Here is a 17,479-nt window from a genome sequence, read left to right on the forward strand (position 1 = left end):
TCTTAAAACACGTCCCTGATAAGAATGAACTTTATTGGTAAAAGGATGTTCTGGTGGTATAATGGTTTCCACTTGTTCCTCTTGATACATTTTTTTTCTTTGTTTGTTTGAATACTTAACTAGTGCAAGGGAGCACAAGTAAATATGAATGGCTTCTGTTTCCAGTTCTTGCTCTTGTCGCCCCTTGACCCTCTCTCCCTTTCTTCTCCTGCCCCCAGGCACTAGCTTTCACAAATCTTCTCCAAGCTGTCATGTATTTCAGACTCTAGAGATATGAGTGGTACTTCAGGGGACTTGAAGACATTTCCAAATCTCAATCTGCTGTAGATTCTTTTTCGAATAAAGAGATGAACAACATTGCATGTTCTTTGTTAGAATGACACTACCCAATTCAATCTGAATGTTAAACTGCTTGACTTTGCTGCATGTGCAGTCGTCTTAAACAAAGTGACAGAGGTCAGCAATTGCTTCCTGATCATTCTCTTCCTTCTCTCCCTGGGGACATGTCTTCAGAGTCCTGCAGCTACATCCGGTTGCCATAGTAATTCTAGTGTCTTAGAGGACTGACTTTTCTTTTTCAACTGATTAAAAAATCCATTATTTTTTAGAGCAACTTTAGGACTGCTCCTTGTGAGGCATTTCAGCACAGCAGGGAGGGGGAGGGAGCAGATCTGCCAGCCCTTAGTATACTTCTGAAATTCTATTTCAGCTCAAGGAGTTGAACTGCTCTATAAAGCAAAATGGTAGTGTTATTGTGCTGTCTGGGTGACAAATCCACAAACATAATTTCAGATGACTGCAGTTTACATTAACTTGTTTCAGAGAAACTCTTGTTCTAGGTATGGAACTTCTCAACTAATTAGAAATTCAGGCCATATATTTGGAATTAAGCTAATAGAAACTTAGAGCAAATGAGGATTTCTCTGTTATTCTAGGAACCTCAGCACTATACTAACAACATGAATGATTTTCCTGAGGATTATAATTGAGAATATTATGATTTAAATCTTCTATGAACTACTTAGCATTAGCTGAAGGTAGCATTAGTGCTAAATTGGATTACTTTTTCTTCTTTCACACACAAACAATTAAACAATAAAGTACATTTAAAACAGACAACTCTAACACCACTATTAACAATGATGACAGCCACTTTATTTCTGTGTTAATAATAATCCTCCTTTCTTACTGGAAGAGAAACAAAAACCTAACTTTTTTTAGGACTCTGCACTCTAAGGATATTCAGTGGCAGTAACTGACCTGTAAGTCAAGTGCTGCAAGAACTATCCTATTCCACTGCGAATCTATGATCATCATTATAATATAAATATCTGAAAAACATAACAGAACAATTAAGCTTTGCAACCACAAATATTTCCTTCCAAGTGTGGTATTCTTTTACATAAACCAGAAGACCTGCATGCAAAAAGGACTACTGAAAGATTAAAAAAAAAAAAAAAAAAAAAAAAAAAAAAAAAAAAATATCACCTTAGGTACCTAGTACATAAAGTGAGATATTGGACTCAATTTCATCATACTACCCTGATGCACATCAGCCTTTCACAACTAGTTTTCACAGAAATACCCACGTAAAGTATTTACACTCGCAGGCATTAACAAAAGGGGAAAAGCTAGTTGCTTTAAGATATGCTGTACCAAAAAGACATGCTGCTCCTCTTAAGCATTTAACTGCAAGCTGCTTACACCAAGCCCTCACAAGAACTGTGCTGCGTATTTGTGGAACATACTTTCCAGCAGGACAGCATATCTGCAAATGAAAAAAGCTTTTACAGCATTATATTCAGTCTCAAATACATGCTGTGCTCCTATTTGGATAAACAGCAGTTCTGTTGGTGAAGTGCTCTTTGTATCCCAGCAGCGAGGTCTTGGGGAGTTGGATTCTCTGCAATACAGCTAACTGTGACTCCTGCTGCTTCCATTGCTTCAGCAGTTGTTGGACCTATAGCAGCAAACTGAAATGACAGTGTTTATAGTTATGATCAGTGCAGTAGGTATGGCATCAGCTTTTACTAGCTACTTAGGTATTCATCCTTCATTCTTTAATGACATTGTATTGACTTGCATGTCTGAGCTTATTAAACCACATTAACTTTCTGAAGTTAATACTGAAAATTTTCAGTATTAAAACAGCTTATTAATTTAGCTATGTAGCAATTACTTAGGAAGATTATTACTTATCTCACCTGTTCAAGCATTTAAAACTCTCATTTCCACAAAAAACAGGAAGAGGAATTTTAACATGCCTCAGGTGGGTAACTGTCCAATCAAGCAAGAAGCATTCTCAACTATAGCTTGTACACAGAAGAATCTGAGCAAGATAGTTGGGAAAAAATTGTCAGCTGAAACCAACTGCTAAAAAAAAAAAAAAAAAAATCCAGAGTACAAGCTTCTGATTCTTTTAACCGGCATAAAATATACAGATTTTTCTCCCTCTGCTCTATACAAATAAGTGTGATAGCGTATGTGCAGACCTACTTCCTTGAAAACAAGAAGAATATGAATGTTTATATTTCAATTTTCAATGTATTGCTTCATTAGTCTAAGCTAAAGCATCTTAGCAATAAGCTGCTCGATGCACAAGAATTCTACTGAGATGATTATATTACATTGAACAGTGGCGTGTCTGATTCACTTCAAGAAAAGCATTTGTAATATGCGCCTCTGACCTCATTTTCGAATGTTTTTTATGTACTTATAATATCTGTATTTGTATTGTGAAGAAGGACACAACAGAGCATTGTTTCATTCACTCTGAACGCAAAATAAGAGAGTTTTCAAACATCTTCCAAGTTTTGTGTCCTGCAGCCTTCACCTAGGTTCCAGTAAACTGCTCTTCCTGTATGGATAAGTTTCACTCTTACAGACATCTCTATATACCTGACATGGTTTGCTAGACACTCTGCTTACTGGCCTAGAACATCCAAACTGCATACTGTCTAATTTTTCTGGTCTAAGATAAAGGGTACAGCATGCCAGGATTAGGCAAATTTAAAATAAGCACAGATTTGTCAAGATGGCTAAGTAAGATCTTCTCCCCGTTATTAAAACAAACAAACAAAAAAATCTTTTTTGAAAGAGATTAAAATAGCACCCTTCCTACCAGCCAGAATTCTGTGCCCCCTATTTAAGGAAAAATTCTATTCTGATCTGATCCTTTAAATCATGGCAGAAGTGTTCTCGTTCTGCAGGTTCCCTTAATCGTATACCCATGATAGAAAACACATAAGACCAACAAGATCTGTTGTCTTTTAAAAGTATTGATCTTCCGTAATTTATACTTGAAAAACTAAGTAGTGTGTAGGTTAGTTGTTTTAGTTTATAAATGGATCTTAATTTACATGAAAGATACCTAATGCTTAAAGAATACCACTGTATTCATAAACATCTATGTAAAGCCCTATAACAGAAGTAATTTTTACTTAAGTATGTAAAAATGTAGAACTTGGTCAATAAACTCATCATCGTGATTGCCTTTAAATATTGATTTCATTGGGGGATGAAAACTACTGAAGCAGACAGTAAATAAGCAAAAAAAAAGAAAGAATAAAAGAAGCTTTTTATTAGTTGCTATTTCTCAAACCAAGATTTCAGAATTTTGCAGCAGTCAGAACATAAGATAACCTGAGTTTTCAAAGAAATAAACACAAAAAAGCCTGGAATTTCCTACATAAAATGAAGGTTTGTAAGGGGTATAATGGTCTTCTTAGCCATCTGTCACCTAAAGTGAACTATAAATTCACCGTTTTTTGAAAGAAAGGTACCTTCACGTGGTTGATAGAATCCCCAGAAAGCTTCTGAATGTGCTGGAGGCAAAACTTGACACCAGACGGACTGAAAAACACGATGCTTGCTGGAATTCCCTGTGTGAAAGTAATCACAGGTTGGACTAGGTTTCTCTCAATTCTAGCAACATATCAGTATACTTTCACATAAATCTCTTCAACTGTGTCTCTATGGAAATGCAGTGCTTTTGACTGATAAGAAACAGTTGTTAAGCCAACAAAAAGGATTTCCTGTGGTGCAGGTTGTCTGCCAAACACCCACTCTACGATGGAATGCTGAAATTCAAGTGTGCCTTTAAACAAGTATTTTGTTGCTCAAGCACATTTTGGTGATAAATGTATTGAAAGTGTTTTGGAGATGTCCTCACTTTTCTGCTTAGCAAGAAACCTGTACAAGTTATTTTCCTAAATCCATTCCCATCTATCTCAGTTCTGGGGACACTCCCTGTGCTTCCCACCTTATCCGGTTTACCCTAAGTTCTGCCCCCGCTCAGATGCGCTGGCAAAGATAAGGTGCTGCCTTACACCTGCAGCCCACTGCGATGGCTTTCTCAGAATAAGCCTGCTTGAAGAAGCAGACAGAAACAGTCTGTAGCCAGAAAGGAAATCCTGAAAAAATCCATCCAGCATGAAGGTCCAGGCTTCTACTGTAGACTCGAAGCACAGGCCTTGTTTTCATGGCTGTCTGTCTGAAGGAACAGGAGAGTGCGACCAGGAAGATACTCAAGCGCTGCTCCAACTACGTCTACTGTTACCTTACTGTGCGTTACTTGGAAGCTAGCCTTAGCTCATGGAGATCAGAATGCCAGTTTAATGCATTTTCTCACAGAGTGCTAAACACTATCATTTTACACTTATGCATAGTCTTTAAATATCAGGTCTCCATGCACCAAATATTTAGCCACAATACCATCAGTTAAGAGTAACTGAAAAGCTCAAGAGAAACGTATCTTTAGTGTTATGCCGAAGCTAACAGACATAACTAAATGCAGCAAATAATGAGTTCCATAAATTCTGCAGTGATTAGAACTGTAATACTCATCTAGAAACACCATGATACAGCATATAAGTTAGACTGGCCAGGCCATAGCCTCTCAGGACCTCTTGAAAAAACAGAATTTTGAAATCAGAATGTAGTTTAACAAGAAGTTAATTTAAAGATTTCAAAAAGAGAAGCAATATGCTTCGGCATGTCAAGTATCTGTAAGAAGCAGAGGTTGTATTTTGAATAAATCCTAGATATAATGTAGGCTCCTACAAATAGAAAATTCAGTAAGCTTTAATAAATGAAAACAATTATCAGTAGCTCCAAATCTTTTACTGTGCACTTCATCCTAGCTTAATGACATTTAATAGATGGTTTTAAAGAAAGAAAAACATGAATAACAATTCCAGCAAATACAACTCGTTTGCTAAGAACATGTCACTAGGAATTATAATACTTAAAATGAGATTATTACTATATTCATAAACAGGATAATCAGAGAGGGCACACTGAAGCTATGTAGGGCTGATTACCGAATTTTGATTCATAAGATATGGCAAACATGTTCAGTGACAACACAGTGACATCAGTAAATTTTAATAATTAAGCTGTTCAATGAGTATTCTCATTAAATGTATTTTCTAATATGGTATGACCTAAAAAGCAGTCTTTTCAAGACTTCAGTTTTGTCCAGCTCAAAGGAATAAATGGAATATGTAATTATTTATGCAGTTATTTACCAATCACTCTGAAACACATACGTATTCTGAAAGTTAGATAAAATATGAAAGGTTTTGTCTTCTTTAAACAGAGACATTGTGTATTTTAAACCATAACAAATAACTGAGGGACTCATTCCCTATGTCTGAAGGTTTTGCTAAATGATTTTCTTGGTAGTCATCATGAAAGCCATAGAATCAGTAAGGTTGGAAGGGACCTCTGGAGATCATCTAGTCCAACTCCCCCGCTCAGCAGGGAAACAAGAGGCCCATACAAGAATTGAACCCATGGCCTTGGCATTATCAGCACCGTGCTCAAACCAGCTGAGCTAAACCTCCATCCCAATGAAAAGAAAACAAACAGCCTATGCAGGAAACTGTTGTATGACCACAATCATTTCATACAGACAGCTGAAAAAAAGGAGTGTATTTTACTAGGTTTTACCATGTACCTCAAAAATCCTCACACTGTATCAGTGTCCAATACCTGTTGTGAGAAATAACTGCTCAGTGATTCTTGGAGATCAGCGTGTTGGGTAGTCTGATAAACAGTAAGACTTTCCAGAGGTATACCTGGAATCAGAACACACATTTATGACTAAACAGAGTTTCAATAATTTCTATTATTTCAACAAAGCACTCTTAAACATAATAATGGCACTTAAATGTGCTATTTCAGGCTAAAAAGATTGAAAAGACACAGAAACATTTCTGTGAAGGATTCCTAGCTATTTCTAGAGCTACAAGATAGAGTAAAGCATCTGCAGTCAAAGAACCTCAAAGCATGTTCTCAAAACTGATAAGCCTTGCAACATACCTATGAATAAGTTATTTTCTATATCATAGATGAGAATGAAGGTGAAGAACAAAGGCAAATAACCTTCCTAAAGTCATATTATAGCTCAGTACCAGAAACGTAGACAATGTTCTATTCCACCAGTTTTTATTCCTATCCTCTCACTTCCAGCCACTACAATAGCAAATATAATTTTAACCTATTCGTATTTGGTTCACAATCTTTAGATACAACTTCTCTCACAACAGAAAATTAAAATGAGGCTCTAAGGGAGTTCAACCTTTTTCTTTAAGTACTGTAGGAAGTACTTCTCTTTTGAGGGCTCCACAAGGAAAAAGAAGAGATGATGAATTAGGTTTCTCTCCTGTAAATACACAAACAAAAACTTGTAATTAGTTCATGTTTCTAATAAAGACTACACAAGATTTTAAAGGTATCAAAAGCTGAACATTGCCACAAATGCCGCATGCTTCATCACAGACCGAGCCGTAACATAACTGCAAACATTTGCAGTGCAACTGCATCTGCTAATCAAAGGATAGAGGCTACTTAGCACGTAAATTAAAAAATACTCTGTAACAATAATATGAATACCCTGGCTAAAAAGATCTCATAGAAAATAAACTACATTCCCATTCCCCTTGCCATTTTACAACGGGAAAACAAGTACCAGGCAAGTAATCTCCCCCTTTTCAGAAATGCAATCTTCCTCAACTTCTGTATGCAAACCTGAGTCTCTCTCAGTACATCCCCAGCCCTGTGAGCTGCACACAGCTCCCCGACAGCTCTCCCTGTATAACAGAACGTTCAGCCAGACAAAGAGGACAGAAATACTCCACTGAAGAGTTTCAGATCTGCTGGACATCTACTTTTTCCACAGGGGAAAAAGAAAATATTCTACTTTCATTACTAGAATGGAAGTAGACACTCCTGCTTGCTCTTATCCTTTAAAATGGTAGGCCTCTGACCTAAGTCATCCTTCCACTGCAAACAGCTGAAAGCCTCTTGGTGGTTCTGGAGACAGCCCTTTCTGACACTTGATTGCTTATAACTTAAGGGACGCAGCTTCTCTAAGTTTTGTATGCTTCTAATACATTATCAGAGGAGTGAACGTTCCTCTGGAGAAATCACACGGTCTCTGGTGGGATCACATTCTCACAAGAGAAAAATGGTTGAGTGGAGACACTCAACTCTTGAATGCAGTTCAATTAATTCTTTTGATATTTTATGATTTTTGAATATCAAAGAGATTATCTCAATTTTTTTCTTTCAGAACTGATCTGAAGGATATACATGCTATTTAGTATCTCTTTAGTCGTACTAATTACTATCACTTCTTATGGAAAACATAATAATGGTTGGCAGGATTTTAGTTAACTTAAAAAAAAGAAAGATGGGACAGTCTTCTCTACAGTATTGCAAACTAAGCTATTATACAACACGTAATACAATATACATAATATAATAATACAAAAATATAATAAACACTATTATCTGATAACTCTTTTTATACAACTTTTGCAGTTATTATCACTAGTGAAATTAGATGCCCACATAGCATTGGTCAAGTGTATTGTTGAATGCTTATTAAAGTAGAATGTTTTAACTGTTTTGTGTGAAGGCAGTCCTGATGACAAATAAATGAAACTGAACAAATAGTTTTCTTTAATGAAAACGGAAATTCTCATTATCAGTAATCCTTTATCCTTAAATATGGCTAGAAACTGTGGATGATAGGAATAAAACAGCAGATATTTTATTGCATACAGTTTGCCTTTTCTGTAAATAACAGAAATACAGAGAAAGTTCCAAAATTAAATACTGCACAGCTATACTCAACTTTGCATTCATCTTTCAAAAGAAATGGAAGTTCCTCAGCATCTATTACTTTATTGCTAATTCAGGTATGTTAATTCACATATTGAATTGAAGACTACCAGAAAAAATAAATGCCTTTTTTAAAGTAGATTCTTGGTTTATAACAGTAGGCATCAGAGATGCCTCTGAGAAAAACTGAATAGTATAGTAGAAATCAAACAGAAAGATCTTATTAAGCGTCAACATGGATATATCTGAACATTCAAACAGTACACTAAAGTTTTATTAGGAACCACAGATAATGTTTCTAATAAACTATAGGAAGGAAGAAACAACTTGGGACAGAATGCAAGATATTTTAAAATAAGAAGATAAAGGCAAAACATTTCATCATTAATCCTCCTGCAACTCATGGCAGTTAATTGAAATGTCAATGTGATATCTGAAAAGAAACACTAATCCTTTTTGACTTGTGTTTACAAAGCACAGAAGAACAGGCTGATCACTCTGAACAACACAACAAGCACTGGCCCTAATCGTATCCCCTACTTCTGTAAGCAACATAAGTATTACATTCTAATAAAAGTAAAAAAATACTTGCCTCGAAAAGAAACTATCTATTTAGTTCAGGAGCCAATTCCTGTTTCCAATTACTTAATTTGAAGTCAGTGCCAAAGATAAAGGAAGTGAAAAAAAGAAATATCATTGCTTCAGATTTTATTTTTATTCTGACAACAAATTCTAATGATATAAAAATTCTGCTCTACTTAGAGCTAGGCTTTTCATTTACTTCTTATCATTTTATGAACAAACACAAATAAACATATACAGAAGAGGGAACACGACTTTAATCTCTATTTCAGAGATTATTATAAGCAATCTGATGAATTAACTATAAATATGCATAATCCAATACATCATTGAGTTTGCTTATATTTGTATCAACAACAAGCAGTCTCCAGTGACTGCAATTCCCTGGTTGGTTATTAAGCTGGAGAATGTTCAAAGGCAGTCATTTCTGCAGGGCTAATGGAAGTCTTACAGCTGTGGGCTTTTTTAAGCAGCCTGCGGGTGTTCTAGTGCGAAGCTGCCCTCTGCTCAGCACACTCCGTGTAAAATGCTGTAAAGCCCTATCTCCCTCCTTCCCACTGGTGGCTACCGGCAGCTGCGGCTGGCTCCGGACTGAACTCCTCTGCTGTCATGAAAACGTGCTGTTCCCTCTCTAGCTCCCACCTCTGCAGGAGTGTGCACTCCGAGCTGGGAAATAGCTATGGACTAAACAAGGTCAGAAGAACAAACCAGAGTATGGGCATCCCGGGGGAGGAGAAAGGTAGAGCTGGACTGAGAAAGCAACCAGGAAGAGGTTATGATGCGGCAATTGTGCAAGTCGCAGACTCACCAACAAGGCACTGGAAAGTTTAAAAATACACTCTATTTTAAATTCAATCGGATGTCTAGTTTCACTCAGTCCTCTCCACGCCTTATTAAACTTGAGAACTTACATAACAGTGACACTGTTTTTTCCAGAGGTATTGCTGTATCTACTGCAACAGCACAGGCATCTATCTGTGCCAGACAGACTTCTGTTTCTGAAATGCACCATTTTTAGGGACAATCAATACTAAGGACATTTTCCTTTAGGCTAGGAAATCTGGTAACAGAAAGAGACCTAAAGGTATCCAATTCATTTTTGATCCAGCCTCTGGTACTACATATATTTTTATTCTTTAGCTTTTACCCTATTTTTTTTTCACTTTAACCCAACAGATACGACAGGTATTTTTCTTGTCTTCCTCTCTCCCCCTCCCCTCCCTCCAAAAATATTAATTCATATATTCAAAAATATTAATTCATGACCAAAACCAGATTTCATGGCATTAAAGAAAAGGTAACAGCTAAAGCCTGTCTTTGTTTTGAATTATTTGTTGAAGAGTAGGTATGGGTTATTCTTCACTTACGGCATTTTTGTGTTGAAAAATATTATCATTTCATTTTTAATTTTCAGAATCTACTATTTCTTCTTTTTTGACAGCTACCACTTTCATTATGAAATAGTCCATACAGTTAAAATATTGTATTCGCTAACGGCTTACAGATACTCTGCCTGTTAACAAAAAATACTTACCAACTCCATTCACATTGTTCTTTTGCCTACAAATCTGCTACTGAGAAGACTTTGCTAATGAACACCTCTCTCACATCTAATGTTGTGCTCAATGGCCAAAAGTAATTTGTCAGGGTTCTTGATATCCCTTCTACTTCTGTAGCTCAAAAGCACCTTAGTCAGGAAAGTGAAAAAGTGTAGTCAGCAGCAAGGCTTTTATAGCAGCAGATACAATAATTCATCCAACATCTAGAATAACTAACTCCACTGATTTTCATCAGGTTCTCTGAAAAGGGCTAACCAAAGGTGCACTGTTTGACTACTTGAATAAAATGGATTTTAAAAGTGTTGGTCTTCTCTGTTTAATTAGCGCACGAGTCTATAGATGAACGTTTCTCTTTCTCCTTGTAACTTTGGGGCAGAAAGTCATGGAGCAAAGGACTTATCTCTGGATCAGGTACCCTCTAATTTCACTGTGAGGCTTCACCACACTGTTCCATGCTCTCCCAGAACACTGGGGGTACACCCAAGAGTGTACGAAACTACAGAAGAGAATGTATCACTCAACGGGTTATTGCCAAGATACCAAACCTTAAGGAATGTTTTTCATCTGGTATAGAGAAGTTTGTAGAAACAAACTTCAATGCCCTTTGTGACTAATTCTGTTGACTTATTGTGATAACTGCTCCCCCCTGCAGACACTGATAGGACACATTTTGAAGGCGTATGCATGTCAGCCATCAATTCCCGGGAACATTACGTACTTCAGAAGCTCTGAGGCCAACCTCATTGCTCTAGCAGTTCCCACCTACGGCATTTTTCACCCAGGTTCTACAACCCCAGCTGTACAAATGCAGAGTCTATTTTTCACAGCTTGTACTGACCCATCTACTCTAAAATTAACCAGCCCCTCAGCCTAAAAATGTTTCTTATTACCCTTGGAAATTTTGAATTTCTGATAATGGAGCTGTCAGAGTTCCCATTACTTATGTCTATCATACACAATTCAACAAATTACTGTAAAAAAAAAAAGAATTAGGAAGTACATTAGCTAGACTTTTTAAATTAATTATTCCACTGACAATACTTAACTGAATGTGGATATTATGTGGAATATCAAACAATCTGATACACAGTTAGAAACAGCTAATGGATCAGCTTTACAGCTTCAAATATAACAAAACGGTAAAAAAAAAAAAAAAAAAACATAAGCCATCATCATTATAATTATCCCTTTCTCCAGTGTTTTCAAGGCCACCCTCCTTTGGTACTGAAAATCAGATTCCTCTGAAACCATATATTCATCCTCAGGAAAAGAGGATCCCTTATCCACTTTGAGTTATGTCATAGGGAAAGATCCCCAGCATCAACCGGTCTGAAGCTAGCAAAGCCAGGTCATTCAAATTCACAGAGAATCAGCACACCTATAATCACAATCACTTAAATCTTATGATTAAGCAATCCCTACAGCTCTGAACTTTAAGTACACTTTGCCTACTGGATCATGTAATATTTTTCATTAATTGATGAGTCTAAGATTTCACGTAAATTAGTATTTTTTATATGCATTTCAAATTAATATCGTTTATCATCTTTGAGAGATATTACAAGCACTTCAAAAAGCTGAATTCAGGGATTCTGCATATAAGATGTGTATCATATATGAAGCATGTCTATCTCTGCTTCAGTGCACACAATGAAAAATTTTATTTATGGAGAATTCTGAAAAAAGCCCATAAGGTATATGATTTTAATTTAAGTCAAAGATTTTGGATACTTACTTGAGCAAATAAATTCAGCTAATTTTTCAGCATTTCCAGACTTTTCTCCTTGTGGAGCAAGGCCAATTTCTTCCACTATAACAAACAATAGCAAAGAAAAACTTTATTTGAATTTAATACAAACAATTCAGGTTTACTGTCACAGAAACATGTGAGTTGAAAAAGGAGACCTAACTTCATCCAAGCATAAATATACTACTTAAAAGAGCAAAAAAAATATAGCACAAAGAAGTAATAACTTGCTATTCAAGATTTGATTTTGGCTCTAGAAAGAAAAATATGAGAAGAGTATAAAGGAAGAATTCTGGTAAGAGCTAAGCTTGTTTCGGAGAGTTTTTAAACTCTCTTTCATATCAAAAGTAAAACACTGAAGGAAGAATGGGCCAGTGCATCAAATTTCTTAAAATCAGACAACCATATTATAATTTTTTCATCCAATTTCATTTCCAAGATAAGTAAATAAACATATATACAAATTAAGAACTTTTTTTTTTCTTTTTTGACTAAGTTTTTAAAATAAAATAATTACTATTACGTTACAATAAAATTAATGGAAAAATAACAGCCAGATCTCTAGCTGAAGTAAATATATGCAGTTCTAGTGTGTATAAAATTGACTGTTTTGAAAATTATCCATTTATAAAATTTATCTGTACTACTTTTCTTAGCACCCTTGAATAGCAACTAACACTCCAGAAAATGTACTGAAAAGACAAATCTATCTAAGACTTTTTTTAAAAAAACTCAGCTTACCTAAAGAAGCTGTAGCTTTTCCTACCACATATGCTTTTTTGGCTTTCCATCTTTGTTTAAGAGATTTGGACCAGGCTGTAAAACATTAAATTAAATTTAAGCATGTGGCAACAAAATATGAATGCTAAATGAGTTTTTGAACTTGTTTAAAACGGAAAATACAGGAAAATACTAATAAATAACATCCCAGTATATATTTTAGCAAATCTAGATGTATAAATTGAGTATTTAGTGCATTTTATCACTGTGTAAACAGCAGCAGTCTACAATGTTTCAAAAAGCTTCATTTGAGTAAACAGTTCTTAGCTGCTTTTGTTAAGAAGTATTTTTAATGCATATCTGCCCTGTGCCATGTCATACACAACTTGCAATGTTCCATTATATTTTGGCATTAATTAATAACTAAAAGAGCAGCAAACTTGTAGAAAAAGACAGCATACAGTAGAAAGTGATATTTAGACATATAAACTGGTGAATTTCTTATTGTGCAATATAACTATCCATGTAGATGTAAGTTAAAAATTGAAGACTTAACCAAAGAACAACTATAACCTTCTGCTGCTACAAATCAAAGAGATAAAAATCTGTATTCATGCACTGGAACACTTCATAAAACAACTCTTATTCTTACACCAGAGAAATTTAGAAACTGATTGTATATACACCAAAGATAATTTATCAGCTCAGGAATAAAATGTACCAGAGATCAAGCTAAAATTAATAGAAAAGTTTTCCTCCTCCAGACATTAAGCAAGTTATAGGTTACACCACTTGGATCTACCTTAACCCCTCTACCTGAAATCCTAATGGGATAGATATAGATACAGTAACTGTTTTATTGTCCTGTCTAAAACCAGTACAGCATAGGACATTGAGTTCATTTCTAGTATTCTTAAAAAAAGACACTACAACAAGATCAGAGAAATGGAAAAATACAAGGAAAAATGGAAAAGGTAAGGACGGATTAGCTTTAAAAGGAATCCAAACAGGAACAGGAGGTTCATATTATTGACTACACCATGCATTTCAGCAGCTCCAAAAAACTCTAGTTAGGATTAGGAATCAATTCTGTATAAAAACACAGTCTGCCCTCAAAACCATAAAAGATGCTAATACTAAATGCTAAAATAACCTAATAGTCACAGTGTATTTACTGCTTACTCAAGTGTAACAGCAAGCATACAGTGTTACTCACTGCACAATCATCAGTATGACTATAACCTGCCTACGGAGCAGACAAAATAAGGAAAGAAAGTAATTTAAAATATATAAATAACCTTATGAAATCAATGACAGAGGTTATCACTGAACAAAAATATTTAGGATAACTTAAAAATATTTGATAGATCACTGGTATGGTAATTTCTATTTAGCATTCTACAGTTGTGAAGAATCTGCAGGATTCTTCACAACTAATCTATTATACTTTCTTCACTGTCTTTTAGCCAACTTTTAATTTACTTGAGATATTTCATACTCAAGACATAGAGGTCTCTTTTTCAGTAAGGCTTCATAATAATTATCTAGGCATAAAAATGGCACTGGTCAGTTTCTACAATATAATCCCTGACTTTAATGGGCAAAAATGTTTAGTAAGAAAACTAGGTGTTAAAACTACGTATTAAGAACAGAAACGGATTCCTGAGTTTCTGTTTAAAACTCTTTTTAGCATCAGCAAAAATAATGACAATTGATTCACGAGGAGAAAAGTTCACACTAATAATCTGAACCGAAAGCTTTTTTCTGTTATTTCTAACAGTATCAGTGGAAAGAAACCAACGCTCAAACCCCTTAAAAGCTCAACTTAGCAGCAGGAAACTTTGCATCCTTACAAAGGCAAAAGAACGATGAGATAAAACCTCCTGTAAAAAGGGATAGCTCTCTGAACACCTACAGACGGGAGAGAGAAAAAACCAAACTTCCCAGGAATATGCCCAGGAAAGACCCAGGAATATAAATCTGCACTTACCTTCACTTTTACTGTTCTCTTTTAAACATATCTTGATGGCTTCTAATGCTCTTGGGCTGGTAAAAACTAGGCCTCCATAACATTCTGGATGAGAAAGCTACTCATCAACAATAAATGTAGGAAGAAAATTAAAAAATGAGTACAAAAATAAACTAGATCAATTCTTTAAAATCTTGTTAAGAATAACAACTCTTCAATAAGTATCTAAAACTGAAACAGGCAAATAATTAAATTGATTATTATCAGTAGCCAGAGTATTTGTAAAAGAAATGCATAACAAATACTGAATTCTGAAGACAACTTGCACATATGATATTAATTCTGAAAATCTGTGGAATGGTAAGCACTCGTGACACTGAAATGAGCTGAAGGGTAGGGGAAAAATATGTGAAGTACTTCAAATTCATACAAACAAAATCAACTGTTATTCCAAGCAGTAACTCAGAGGGTACAACCCTCATCTGCTGCCCATGAAAAGAAGAGCGAAAATTAATAACTGGTTCTTAAAGAAGGGGACAATAAAAATAGAAAAGTTTTTTTGATGACTTCTAAATGCAGATTGTGTGACATCCAAACATCCAAAAAATTAAGTGCTATTGGATATTCTCAATAAAGGGATCCCCTTAGAAAACCTTTTCAACATTTAAAAATAAAATAAAGAAAGAAAGCGTAGGAAAAGAGCAGCAATTATGTAATTTTATTCCAAATAACTAGGAGATGCCATACAAAATTTTTGTGCAATGCAAGAGTGAATCTCTGCTAAATTCTATAGCTGTCACTATAGTCTTATTTTTTGTTGCAAAAGAAATGATAAAATACCTGTGATTCTCTACAGTTCATAAACCCAACTGTGAATTCTATATAGCCAACTTAACTCTTAAACAAGTATGGACCACATCATTTTTGTAAAAGTCTAATTCTGTATTGCCAAGCTTACAGAACAAGTACACACGATACAGGGCAGATCGTAGTGTTTGTTAATCAACCTACCTATTCTGTAGTAATTCCTAGAGACACTCAGAAAACACACTATGCATGCAAAATGAACATTTGGGAACAGAATGCTTCAGCTTAATACTTCCTTAAGTGACTAAAATCTCTTCTTTGAACCTGCAGAAACCTCACATGTTGGGGGGGGGGGGTAAGATTTAACACCTTTGTTTTCCAAGTTTTAAAAATATTTTGATAAAAAAAAATCTTTTGCTTGTGGCCTATGATAGAAAGTAGACTCTCTTTTAATAATATTGAGGGCAAAATAACTGTAAAATCTATCAAAATCTGTTATGAGCCTCCTTTCCACACCTTACTCTTAACATGACTCTGCATGAATCCATCCGTTAAGTTACAGCAACATAATGTGTACAGGAACAGGACGCTTGTTCCATGTTATTTTTCATCTTTTCCAAACCTGCTGCTGGGCTGACACTACCCATTCTACAGTAGATTTGTACATTCTAGATGTAACGTTTGATAATACAAAAGTCTAAAGTCAGCACCAGGATTAAGAAGTACAAAATGGCATAATGCTTCTAAACGATAAAAACTGTATTTGAAGGGATCCCCTCCCTGTGAAAGAACTACACTCAAAATACACTTTCTGAATGCATGTATGGGTTTTTCTTTCTTTTCCAACCACACTTTTATTCATTCTTAATCAAGGACTTGCACTTTGGAACCTTGGTGTCACATTTAGACACATCCCATAGTATCCCATAGTAGATCTTTTTTGTTCAAATTTCTGGAGTAACTTAACTGAGATAAAGGTGCTTAAAAAAAACGCAAAGAAGCCAAACAAAATCCCAACAAGGACTCCACATTACTAAGTTTTTTAATTAAAAGGTTTTTATTTGTTTTAGGCTTATGAATATAACAGGACCAAATGTTTGGCAAGCGATCTCACAAAAGATTTGTAAATAAACACAGAAATAGATATTATAAAGGGCAGCAGTATTATTAAATCAAAATACCGCACTGCACCTTGGTAAACGTGGCCTAATTTCTGTTAAAAATGTGACAGCTGAAATAATTTAAATCTTACCTTTTCAAATAAGCTTTCAAGCGATATGAATTCAAATGACAAAACAGGAATCAAAGTTGCTTCAAATCCATATAATCCTAACTCCTATAGAAAAAGTTTATAAATTTACTGAATACATTTCAAACAATACTTTTTTTTCTGTTTAAAATAATGGAGTAGGTCTGTACAAATATTTCTCTTCTAGAATAAAATTCAATGGCATATTATTTTACTAGTGAAACCAGTTTATTAGTTAATTTAATATTACTGCATAAGGCTGAACAAACAGCAGTGGAGCTGAGGTCCTCTGTGTAGCTACTGAATACTTACAGTACATATCAGCACATAATCCTAAGTGACAAATGATCTCCTAATCCTGCAAATGTTCTCGTACATCTTAATGCTTTAAAGTCAATATAAGCACTTCTCCAAGTAAGAAATATTCACATGAATAAAGTCAATAACAAAAAGCACCTCAGCAACATGTAACCAATTTTTCACATTAAATTCTTACTGGATCACTAAAAATTTTTGTAATCATAACTATCTACATGAACATAACCAGCATTAATTAAAATGAAATTCTGTCTCTCTATCAGTACTTTGTTGCGAGTTATAACTCTGAATTCAGTAACAATACCCCATAACTAAAATCATTTCTTCAGTAACAAACAATTTTTAGCATAACTTTTTCTTAGAAGATATAATCATTTCAGACATGCATTCCTACTTTA

General features: G+C 35.0%; 1 protein-coding gene across 1 annotated transcript in view; it reads right to left on the minus strand.

Annotated features, from left to right (window-relative positions):
• The window catches only part of UROS (uroporphyrinogen III synthase), a 24,042-nt gene continuing 6,563 nt past the window's right edge, over positions 1-17,479 (minus strand). The window contains exons 3-10 of the mRNA XM_085299111.1: positions 16,767-16,850; positions 14,729-14,825; positions 12,760-12,834; positions 12,007-12,081; positions 6,584-6,667; positions 5,995-6,080; positions 3,783-3,881; positions 1-1,973 (exon numbers count right to left, since the gene is read on the minus strand). Of these exons, the coding sequence (XP_085155237.1) occupies positions 1,827-1,973; positions 3,783-3,881; positions 5,995-6,080; positions 6,584-6,667; positions 12,007-12,081; positions 12,760-12,834; positions 14,729-14,825; positions 16,767-16,850 (747 nt within the window). The 3' untranslated portion in view covers positions 1-1,826. The remainder of the gene's footprint in view (positions 1,974-3,782; positions 3,882-5,994; positions 6,081-6,583; positions 6,668-12,006; positions 12,082-12,759; positions 12,835-14,728; positions 14,826-16,766; positions 16,851-17,479) is intronic.

The sequence above is a fragment of the Rhea americana genome, unplaced genomic scaffold (genome assembly GCF_003343005.1).
Source record: "Rhea americana isolate MKP2758 unplaced genomic scaffold, rheAme1 scaffold_145, whole genome shotgun sequence".
In the NCBI taxonomy this organism is placed as follows: domain Eukaryota; kingdom Metazoa; phylum Chordata; class Aves; order Rheiformes; family Rheidae; genus Rhea; species Rhea americana.